This window comes from Oratosquilla oratoria, chromosome 4 (assembly GCF_046742065.1).
Source record: "Oratosquilla oratoria isolate Oo_2021 chromosome 4, ASM4674206v1, whole genome shotgun sequence".
In the NCBI taxonomy this organism is placed as follows: domain Eukaryota; kingdom Metazoa; phylum Arthropoda; class Malacostraca; order Stomatopoda; family Squillidae; genus Oratosquilla; species Oratosquilla oratoria.
Window position 1 is genome coordinate 22,885,055 of NC_134780.1, and position 12,308 is coordinate 22,897,362.

At 42.1% G+C, this 12,308-nt stretch overlaps 1 protein-coding gene across 3 annotated transcripts in view; it reads left to right on the forward strand.

Annotated features, from left to right (window-relative positions):
• Positions 1-12,308, forward strand: part of sgl (UDP-glucose 6-dehydrogenase sgl) — a 92,892-nt gene that overhangs the window by 54,203 nt on the left and 26,381 nt on the right. For all 3 annotated transcript variants that reach the window (XM_076183650.1, XM_076183651.1, XM_076183649.1), the window contains exons 6-10: positions 521-668; positions 3,173-3,299; positions 3,570-3,741; positions 3,995-4,150; positions 6,269-6,425. In XM_076183650.1, coding sequence (XP_076039765.1) covers positions 521-668; positions 3,173-3,299; positions 3,570-3,741; positions 3,995-4,150; positions 6,269-6,425 — 760 coding nt within the window. The remainder of the gene's footprint in view (positions 1-520; positions 669-3,172; positions 3,300-3,569; positions 3,742-3,994; positions 4,151-6,268; positions 6,426-12,308) is intronic.

Genomic DNA, 12,308 nt, shown 5'->3' on the forward strand with positions numbered 1-12,308 from the left:
AGAATGATATTCCAAATAGCTGTACTTGAGGAGCATACCAAACACAGAATGACCTCACTTATTCCGTGACCTTGTCGAAAGCAGTTTGTTGTGGGTGAACTTGAAGCCCCCTTTCTCTTCCTCCTCCTCATCATTCAGCCCTCCTTCCCTTCCTCATTCACTCCTCATCCTCTTCCTCTTGGTGCTCCTCATTCATCCCTCTGCCTCTTCTTCCTCACTCACCCCTCCTCATGCTCCTTGTTCACCCTTCCTCTTCTTTCTCCCCACTCACCCCCTCCTCTTTATTCATTACCCCTTCCTCTTTATTCCTCCCTCCTCATCCTCATTCCCCTCTCTTCATCCTCATTCCCACCTCCTCTTTCTCATAGTTGGTTGAATAACGCAGATCCCACACAAATGCAACAGACAACTGTCCATTTCTTTTCAGAAAATATATTTTAATATATTTGTAATTTGTGAAATGTGGATACTGATATCTCATTTGACAACAGACCATTGACATGATTGATTTCCTTTGAAGGCTTCCAATGCATTCCTGGCCCAGAGAGTATCTAGTATAAATGCCATCTCAGCAGTATGCGAAGCTACAGGAGCGGATGTGTCACAGGTGGCTGAAGCTGTGGGACACGACTCTCGAGTTGGACCCAAGTTCTTGCAAGCATCTGTTGGTAGGTCTTGTGTTTGTCTGAATATGTATTGTGTACATACATACACCAAGGTCTCTTCATCCAGCACTTGCCAACCGCCACTTGTGCAGACCTTTGGGCACAGGACTTATCCACCAGTTCAAGAATTGGTGTTGTTTTATGCCCTAGGCCAATGCCCAAGGTGAGTTTATGTCCTGGGCTCAAATGTCTGCACAAGTGGTGATTGGCGAGTGTTAATTAAGAGACCTAGGTGTACATACAGATCAAGGAGCCTTTTACCCATTATAAGGAAAGTGGCTTAATCAGTACACATACCCATCCCACAGCCAGTCATAGGTGAAGTGCCTCCACTGCACTACTTGGGTCAAAGGTACTGCAGTGAGACACAGCACCTCCCCAGCAGGGGATGATGGCTAGAGCTTGTTTACCCCCACAGTTTTATTGTATTGTAAGGGGGAGGAAAGCCTTGGTATATGTATGTACTTCTGTCCTCATCCATACATACATATACCAAGGCTTTTTCCCCCTTACCAGGGAGGTAGCCAAAAAGGACAAGGCATAAAATCATTCCCACCCATTCCATCCCCGAAAACACTCCATACCCCTCCACCCTCCCTCCCATCTTAGCACCTCCTAGATGACGGGTCATCCCTGCACCCTGTCCCCTGCCCTGGGTCAGAAGCAGTGTCGCAGGACACAGCACATCCACAGCAAGGCCGCTTCATTAAATCGGCGACCCCCTCTCCGTCCCCCCATATAAAGGAGAGGACGGGGAGAAAATCCCTTCGGGCTGTGTCAAAATCTTTGCTCACACACACTACCTCACCTCCCATTCCCCCGTCCACTCCACCTCATGCATCACAACATCATCCATATACAACCATTCTCCATTCACCCCTGTCTTCTGTCCTCTCCCGTCCTTCCTCAACAGACATTCCCCTCTTCCCCAAAGCCCCATTGACCCCATCCATCCATCTCATCCTAGGACGTCCCCTCATGTTCACTCCCTCCATACCTCCTTTACTAGTCTTTCTTCACTCATTCTTTCCATGTGTCCAAACCATCCTAATACTCTTTCATCAACCCCATCTCCCAGCTCCCTTTCCACCCCTGTTCTCCTCCTCACCTCCTCATTTCTCATTTATCAAGCCTAGTAACCCCCATCATGCTTCTCAGACACTTCATCTCAAACACATTCAAGTTCCTTCTCTCTTCCTCTCTTATGTTCCATGTTTCTGCTCCATACAGTGCTGTTGGCACAATCACTCCTTCATACAGTCTCCTCTTAGCATCCATTCCCAAATTTCTATTCCTCATTACACTTTTTAAACCACCAAGGCATTTACTCGCTTCTCTCAATCTACATTCTACCTCCACCTTCACTCCACCTTTTCCTGCCACATTTGCATCCAGATATCTAAAACTATCCACTTCCTCCAGTCGCTCTCCCTTAATGCTCACTTCCAGATTACTGCCACTTTCACCCCTTGTACATCTCATCACCTTACTTTTACCCACATTTATCTTCAGCTTTCTTCTATCACACACTCTCCCAAACTCTGTCACCAACTTCCTCAATCCCTCCTCCGATCCTGCCACAAGTGCAGTGTCGTCCGCAAACAACAGCTGGCTCACCTCCCACTTTTCTCCATTTTCCTTAACCATCTCCAATCCCTGACCCACTACCCTTGCATTCACCTCTCGCACCACCCCATCCATGTATAAGTTGAACAGCCAGGGTGACATAATGCATCCCTGACGAAGTCCCACCTTTACCTCAAACCACTCACTCTCTCCATTTCTAATCCTGACACAAGCTCTACTACTCTCATAAAAACTCTTGACAGCTCCGAGAAGCTTTCCTCCTATCCCGTATATCCGCATAACCTCCTCATCCACTCACAGAAAAAAAATCATAGAGCAGAGAAGTACCTTTTAGGCCATGTCATTCCTTCATCCATTAACAGTGTTTTTCCATTTACTTCAATCTTTTGCACATTTCATTGCTTGACAGATTTTCCTTATTCATCCAACACTCTTTTTACCCTGTCCATCCACATTATTCTTGGTGTTCCTCTCAAATTCATCCATCCATTTCAATGTTCCATATTTTCTTCACTTACTCTTTCCATATAGCCACACCATGTCATTACTCTTTTATGTACCCTGTCCAACAGCTGTCTCCACCCATGTTCTCTGACTCATTTTCATAATTCTCAGTCTATCCATCTTTGTAACACATACCTGACTTCTCATGCACCTCATCTTAAACATGTTAAGACTTCCTTGCTGTCTTCCTTAAATTTCAAGTCTGCTCCATACAGCACCATGTGTACAATCATCCCCTTACAATCTCCTGTTTGAGAAATGTATATACATCAATATACCAAAAGGCCTTTCCCCCTTTGTAATAAGCCAATAATCCTAAGAAATTATTTTCTTTCAAGTGTGTTCTTTTTGTGGTCATATGAACTTCAAAGTACATTGCTGTCATAGAGTTTCATTACCTTTGTTTTCTCCCCTAGGTTTTGGTGGTAGCTGCTTCCAGAAAGACTTATTGAATCTCGTTTACATTGCTGAATGTCTTAATCTACCTGAAGTAGCAAATTATTGGCAACAAGTTATCAACATGAATGAATATCAGAGATCAAGGTGAGAAATTTTTGTGTTTTGGGGCATTGGACTAGATTTTAGATTATAAGTTCAAGAATTTTACTTGTGGGTGGTGTTGGTTTTCAAATTGGAACATAACTACAATTCATTACTTTAATACAACACATTGTCCATTCATAGACAGAAGAAAGATCACAAGCACCATTATGAAAGATACAGTCCAACTATACATCAGAGACAGAATTCATATAGAATAATTTACCTGTAGTGTGGTTTTGATGTATGTTTTTTCTGATTTTTATATTCCAGATTTGCGAAAAGAATTGTGGAATGTCTTTTCAATAGTGTCACTGATAAGCCCTTGGCAGTATTTGGGTTTGCCTTCAAGAAGAATACAGGGGACACAAGGGAAAGCCCAGCCATGTATGTCTGCTCCCATCTCTTGGAAGAAGGTGCACATCTCAACATTTATGACCCTAAAGTAAGTTTGAATGATCTGTATATGTGCATGCACCAAAAGGCCTTCCCCCTTATAAGGAGGTAGCAGAGACAAATCAAACCCACTCTACACCCATCCAAAAAACTTGTCATTCCCATTATATATTTGTTCCTCAGTTTCAAGAAAGCATACTTATGGTTTTTTTTTTTTACTTAAGAATTCAAGAGAGAGTGCTGTATTGGTTATTCTTTTTGTAAAACTCCATTTTGATATATTTTTATGTATTATTTTCTAGGTGGCTCCAGACCAGATACTACAAGACCTGACAAGTGCAGCAATGACCTCAGAACCTGAACGTGTAAAAAGACTTATCACTATATGTGATGACCCCTATGAAGCTGTCAAAGAGGCTCATGCAATTGTTATACTGACAGAATGGGATGAATTCAAGGTAAATTTTCCTTCCATTTTATAATCTTATTACTTTATTCCATTAACCACTTCAGTACGAGTCAAATTCTCATGTGCAGCATTGGCTGCCATATGTAAGATTCATCACACTACTTGCATTATAAGATATAGTCACTGCTGTATTACTCATTCTTTACTCTGAGTAATAATAAACACTGAAAGCGTGATCAAACCAGTTCACAGAATCCAGGGGTAACTCATGTACAACTATAAAAAATATATATACCAAGATGCCGACACTGGCATCTTCGTATACCCACTCGCGCCTCATGATGCCTACGTAGGTGTCGTATCGAATTGGTTAAGGAAAGCAGCACACCAGCATCTGTGTTTCTGTATCTTTTACATGCTCGTGACCTCAGAACCAATATGTCTTCACACTTGCCATCACTTGTGCCCACACATCTCTAATGCCTATGGGTCTACTCAGAATGCACCACATTTTATTTAGATTTGGTTCATTGACACAAAAAGTCCTCCTCTCAGGGGAGGTTAGGACTATACCTCCATACAGAGGATTTTGTGAAGCATGGAATTTACATACATACATATACCAAGGCTTTTTCCCCCTTACAAGGGGGGTAGACAAAAAGAAAAAGGCATAAAATCATTCCCACCCATTCCATCCCTGAATACACTCCACACCCCTCCACCCTCCCTCTTATCTTAGCACCTCCTGAATGACGGGTCATCCCTGCACCTTGTCCACTGCCCTGGGTCAGAAGCAGTGTCGCAAGACACAGCACATCCACAGCAAGGCCGCTTCATTAAATCGGTGACCCCCCCCTCTCTGTCCCCCTATTGCATAAAATGAGAGGACGGGGAGAAATCCCTTCGGGCTGCGTCAAATTTTGCTCACACATACTACCTCACCCCCCATCCACCCGCCCATTCCACCTCATGCAATCACAACATCATCCATATACAACCATTCTCCATTCACCCCTGTCTTCTGTCCTCTCCCGTCCTTCCTCAACAGACATTCCCCTCTTCCCCAAAGCCCCCTTCACCCCATCCATCCACCTCATCCTAGGGCATCCCCTCATGTTCACTCCCTCCACATCTGCATGGAATTTAAATTAGTAAATTCAGGTCATGAACTTGCTAGGCAGGATTCAGACTGCCATTACTCCTGACCTTCACCACAAATAGCTACACTTTAATTTGTTCAGCCAACTAGGATCTCATCACTAAATGATATACAACAAATTGGATGTGCTGCCTGCACACACAGTTAAAACTTCACCAAAACCTTCAAACACAAAAGAAGTACATCTTAGATACACAACAAATAAGTGTTAAAGGAATTACAAAGATATTTACAGAGCAGCAATCGATCCTACACAAACAGTACACATTGCACTAATACAAGAAACTAAGCTCTTACAACAGACCACACTACCAGCCTTCACAAACTATACTACAGTCAGAGAAGAAAAATCACAGGGCAAAGTAATGCAGGAGGCAATGCAAGAAAATTAAGAATAATTTATGAAAGGGAAGTAGCCAAGTCAAAGGCACACACCCACTCCCACCCATTCTACTCCCACTCCACCACCCTTTCCTCCCTCTCATCTCAGCTCCTCGTGGATGAAGGGTCATCCCTGTCTCCTGCCCACTGCCCAGGTCAGAGGCAGTGCAGTAAGCCACAGTATATAGATAGTAGAGTGGAGGGATACTATGTAAACAGTTGGGCAAATGCCTTGGCTGGCTACTTCTCTTATAAGGGTTAAGAGGCCCTTCCTATATACGATAGTGGAGAAAAGGGATATTTGAAGTTAGGTGACTTGGTATTCCTCGAAATGGAGGTTAATTTCCTGTCGCAAAAGAATGCTGTATATCTATGGTGTATTGCTAAAATCCCTAAAGTATTGATTGCATATAATCAATGCAGTCAGTGCACCATCTCAGGTATACCAGTTATGAATAGGATAATATCCACTATTATTATCATTGCTTGGAATGATTTTGTAACTTTACCTTACATTTAATCATCTTTACCAAGTTTTTTATTCACAGTTGTAGTGTGAAAATGCTTTATGATTTTAATGCCCTGTTTCATATCTCCACTTAATGAATTTTTTTACCCATTTCCCAGAGTTATGATTACAACAAAATGCTGCTGCAAATGAAGAGACCAGCTTTTGTCTTTGATGGACGGAGGATACTGAACCACTCGGCACTTATTGATCTTGGATACCACGTAGAGACCATTGGCAAACGCTTCACCAGGAATGCTCTCGTCAGGAATGCTGGTGGGGATGGCTTCTAGTAGTAGGGGCTTTTATCTCACTGGGGGTGTTTTTTATTTGTGTGTGTTGTGTTGTTTGTGTTTGTTTTTAGAGTATTGTTGCTATCCAGGTAGACCCTTGTAGAGAACAATTGTACTGCATCTTCCATACCAGGTCTTGTATACATTAACAATGTATGCAATACAGAAATGTTGTCAATAATGTCCTCTGAAAATGTTGCTTATCTTTGTGTCTCATTCTTTAAATGTGTATAACTATGTTCCTGTAGAACTTCGGATCCTGCAGTATATGTGAACAAAGGTGTGATACAATTTCTGTAGACCCTAAGAATTGAAATCTGTGATAACTCCAACATGCATGATTTACAGAACTACCATTTTATGCAAGTGGACTAAAACAAGGGGGGCTTGATAACATTTCTATATAGTATGTTGTTAATGTTCACCTGGTATGGAGTTTCAGTAGAGTATGTCTATCAAGGGGGACCTATGATAGGTACATGCCAGTGGTGGTGGTCCTGCAAGAGGAACAGCAGGGAGAATCATCTTTCTGTTGCCCATTTGCAAGGCATCTCCATCAGGAGGTGCAGCCCTAAGGGACAGACTCTTGGTCTCTGGACCAGACCTAAAATCACTCTATCAACTTCATTTGTATTTCTTTCACTTTTCTACATAAGGTGACCTGACAGCCACCAAGTTCTCCCTCCTCCTACTACTTTTAGCTGGTGATATAGAAACAGTTTCACTCTAAGACAACACAGACAACAGTGCAAGGTTTCTGCCTAGAGAGATCTATGAGAAGGCCTGTGGGGCTGTGAGTTTCCAGTCAACGAAACTCGAGGAAACTATTTTTATTATTATATAACAAAACTCTTGCATTTACGAGGTGTGCCTTAATGAGACACTGCAGCTGTCAGCTGTAGTGCAATGTCACCGTAGTACCCAATTTGTTTGTTTTGGATTCATATACAAGTTGGTAGGGCATTGCACTGCAAAGAATTGACTCTGCTGTGTTCCTTTTCCAATATCTGTCTATCCAAGAATAAAGTAATGTGCCTGGGTATGTCTTTCACTAGTATTGGTTTTCGAGCTGAGTAGTAAATCAGCTTTGTAGAAGGACTGTTAGTAAGTAATTGTAGAAAGGTTTGGAATATGTACATTTGACTGCTAAAGCTTATGTGGGCTCCTCGCATTGTTTTACTGAAATCAAGTTACTCAATCAAGACTTTGCCTCCACCTAATACCATTCAACCAAGTTGGTCCAAGTGATTATGATTGTGTTTATAACCAGTTCCACTGGCTTTTGCCTCTGCATTATCAGAAGTGGCAGTCTTGAACAAGTGATTTGATTCTACAATACCTTTACCGAAACTTAATTCAAAATGGTGAACACTAACTGCATTTTATCAGTAGGTGATGTGTAGCTCTATCCTTTGTTAAGAGTGTATTTTTCTGTTGGTGATAGTGAGACATGACTTATTATAGCAATTGACTGTACTTCAGTATAGAACCAGAATAATTTATTGCCTTATGGCTAAAGTAGTTCTTGTAGATTTTAGATAGTACAGTGTTAGAATCTCCTGACAATGTATATGAGCTTAGGACAAATCCAGGTATGCTTTACAAGAAGCTATTAAACACTACTTCAGTAATTTTTATAATTTTTCATGTATAGTAAATGTCATAAGTTTTTATATAAAAGAAATGGGATGTTTTAACGTAGTCAGGTATTTGTTTACCTGTGAACCTCATAGCTAGACATATTCCAGGCTTCTGAAAATTCTACTCCAGGAAATTATCAGCCTTTGTATAGAAAGCATACAAATGTATAAATTTACCAGTGGTGGGCATGAAATGTTTGCAGGAATAGGTTTGTATATACTAAAGATTGGTGGGTAGCAAGTCTGTTACCGAACAATTAGTATGTGTATGTGAAAACACTGTTTGTATCATTGCTGTTATGTTTGAATATTTTTTTACATATTATATACACATATCTGTAGGGTTGGCTGACAGGTTTTGCCTTCCTCATTCTCATAGACATGACCTAACTGAGGCAGAGGTAGGTCTTAGGCAGGTATTGGTTATAGGTACTTCATAGTGTATATATGCTCAAAAATGCTCTCTGACATGTCATTTTTCTCACTAGATATCATACAAGCCTGGGAAATATAAAAACATTATGAAATAGAACCAGGTCTTTCTTAGATGCATGTCTTTTGACAGTACCCACCCTCAAAGAGTGAATGACAACAAAATATTAACCGATTAACTCCAGGCACCTTGGACAGCCCACACATATACTGACAAATGTTGATGATGTAGAAACAGCCCAACGCTTGCACTATGTGACAGAAGTTGTCCATACAAATGTATCAACTCATAGAATAGCCTAAAAGAAAAAAAGAAAGAAAAAAAGTAAATTTGGTTGATTGAGAGAGAGATGGGACACCATGAATATAGCTCTTTTCCTATATATTACATATACATACATACATACATATACCAAAGGCTCTTTCCCTCTTACAAGGAAGGTAGCCAAAAACAAAGGCATGAAATCCACTCCCACCCATTCCATCCCCACATACTCCACTCCCATCCAACCCCTTCCCTCTTATATATATATATATATATACACATATATATATATACATATATATATATATATATACACATACATACATATACCAAAGGCTTTTCCCCCTTACACGGGGGGGTAGCCAAAAAGAAAAAGGCATAGACACCACTCCCACCCATTCCATTCCCTACATATTCCACTCCCCTCACCCTCCTCCCTCCCTCTTATCTTGGCACCTCCTGGATGATAGGTCATCCCTGCATCCTGTCCACTGCCCTAGGTCAGAAGCAGTGTTGCAAGACAGCACATCCACAGCAAGGCAGCTTCATTAATTCGGCGACCCCCCCCTCTCCATCCCCTCATGCAGAAAAGGAGAAGACAGGGAAAAATCCCTTATTTCTCATACATACTTCCTCATCCCCCAGCCCCCACCCACTTCCCTTCATGCATCACATCATCATCCATACACAACCCTTCTCCATTCACTCCTATCTTCTGTCCTCTCCCGTCCTTCCTCAACAGACATTCCCCTCTTTTGTAATGCCCCTTTCACCCCATCCATCCATCTCATCCTAGGACGTCCCCTCATATTCACTCCCTCCACCTCTGCCTTCCACACTTCTTTTACTAATCTTTCTTCACTCATTCTTTCCATGTGTCCAAACCAACCCTAATACTCTTTCATCAACCCTATCTCCCAGCTCCCTTTCCACCCCTGTTCTCCTCCTCACCTCCTCATTTCTCACTCCATCTAGCCTAGTAACCCCTATCATACTTCTCAGGCACCTCGTCTCAAACACATTCAAACTCCTCTCTTCCTCTCTTATGTTCCATGTTTCTGCCCCGTACAATGCTGTCAGCACAATCACTCCTTCATATAACCTCCTCTTAGCATCCATTCCCAGATGTCTATTCCTCATTACACTTTTTAATCCACCAAGGCATTTACTCACTTCTCTCAATCTACATTCTACTTCCACCCCCACTCCTCCCTTTCCTGCCACATTCACACCCAAGTATCAAAAACTATCCACTTCCTCCAGTCTCATACCCTTAATGCTCATTTCCAGCTTGCTGTCACTTTCTTCCCTTGTACATCTCATCACCTTACATTTGCCCACATTTATCTTTAGCTTTCTTCTTTCACACACCTCAAACTCTGTCACAAACTTCCTCAATCCCTCCTCTGATCCTGCTATAAGTGCAGTGTTGTCAACAAACAACAACTGGCTTATTTCCCACTTTTCTCCTTTTTCTTTAACCATCTGCAACCCTGGACCTACTACCCTTGCACTCACCTTGCACCACCCCATCCATGTATAGATTGAACAGCCAGGGCAACATAACACATCCCTGATGAAGTCCCACCTTTACCTCAAAACATTCACTCTCTCCATTTCTAATCCTAACACAAGCTCTACTACTCTTGTAAAAACTCTTGACTGCTCTTAACAGCTTTCCTCCTATCCCATATATCTACAGTACCTCCCACAGTGCCTTCCTGTCTACCCTGTCATAAGCCTTTTCCAGATCCATAAAAGCCCAAAAAACATCCTTACCTTTTCCTATAGCTTTCTCACATATCTGTCTTACCACAAAAATCTGATCTACATAACCCCTACCTGTCCTAAAACCACACCATTCCTCACCAATTACTCCCTCTGTTCCTCTCCTAATCCTCTCAATCAAGACCCTCCCATAAGCCTACCCAACTACACTCAACAAGCTGATCCCTCTGAAACTACTACACTCACACTTGTCCCCCTTTCCCTTGTAAAGTGGAACTATACTGGCACTCCTCCAGTCCTCCGGCACTCTACCCTCTCTTAAACAAACATTAAATAACCTCACCAACCAGTCCACCAACACTGTACCTCCTTTCTTCAGACATTCTGCATAGCATCCATCCAACCCAGGTGCCTTACCTGCTCTCATCATCTTAACAGTTGCTTTCACTTCATCTTTCCCTATTTCTCTTCCATGTTCCTCACTCATCACAGTCATTTTCTTAGCGCTTCCCACTGCAACTACCTTTCCCTCCCTATCCTCCTGCATATTTAGCAACTCCCTAAAATACTCTGCCCACCTTCCTCTCTCTGCCTTCTCTTCCATTATCATCTCTCCATCTGCACCTTTTACCTTTTCCTCTCTACTTGATTTGCCTCCTCTTCCTCTTTTAATTTCTTTCCAAAACATCTTTTAATTACTTTCAAAATTTTCTGTTATACTCTTACACCATATCACATCTGCTCTCCTCTTTGCTTCCTTTATCTTATGCCTAACTTCCCTTCTCTTTACTTTGTACCTCTCACATGATTCCCTCATCCTAATTTGTAGCCAATCTATGAATGCCTGTTTCTTCTCTTCTACACCCTTCTTTGCTTCTTCATCCCACCATTCACTACCCTTCCATCTTTGCACACCTTATGACTCCCTCCTTGAACCATCCCCATTCCTCCTCCACTCCTAGTTCTACTCTATCCTTCACTCCCTCCCATTCCTCTCTCGGCTTCTTATACTCCTTCTTCTTAAACAGTTCACTCAAAGTACCTCCCTACCTTCTGCCCTTTTCCTCTTTCTCCACCTATTCTCCACTCTCAATTTACCTTCCACCAGAAAATGATCTGATATTCCCCCACTCTCTCCCCTTAGAACATGTACATCCTTAACTCTTCCTACCATACTCCTGCTCACCACTATATAGTCCATTAATGCTCTATCTGCCACCCTTCTGTCCACCACCCTCTTCCATGTGTACTTATGCTTGGCTTTCTTCCTAAACACTGTATTTGCTACCATCAACTCTCTTTCAAGACACATCTCCACCATCAATTCTCCACTACAATTTTTACCTGGAACTTCATACTTCCCAATCACTCTGTCTATTGGTTCGTTTCCTACCCTAGCATTAAGGTCTCCCAATACAACTACATTGACATTTCTCCCTAATCCTTCTATGCAAGCATTTACATCTTCCCAAAAAGCCTCCCTTTCTTCTAATCTCTTCTCACTACCAGGCCCTTACGCACTTTCAAAAACCCACCTCTCCCTTCCTTCATCCACATCAACCTTGATGAAACCTCTTTCCACTCCACTACATGCTTACTTATCTCTTCACTTATTAGTATAGCCACCCCTTCTCTCCCTGGTTGGAAAACTACCAGACCCCTTATGCCTTTACTTTTTTTAGGAATCTCCCCTTTGGGGCTACAGGTAGCAGGACTCCTAATCCCATCCCCAGTTCCATTTTTTGTTGCCTCTCGTGACTCAAGTGGAAAAACTTGGTCGTAGCATTCTTTTCCCTCACCA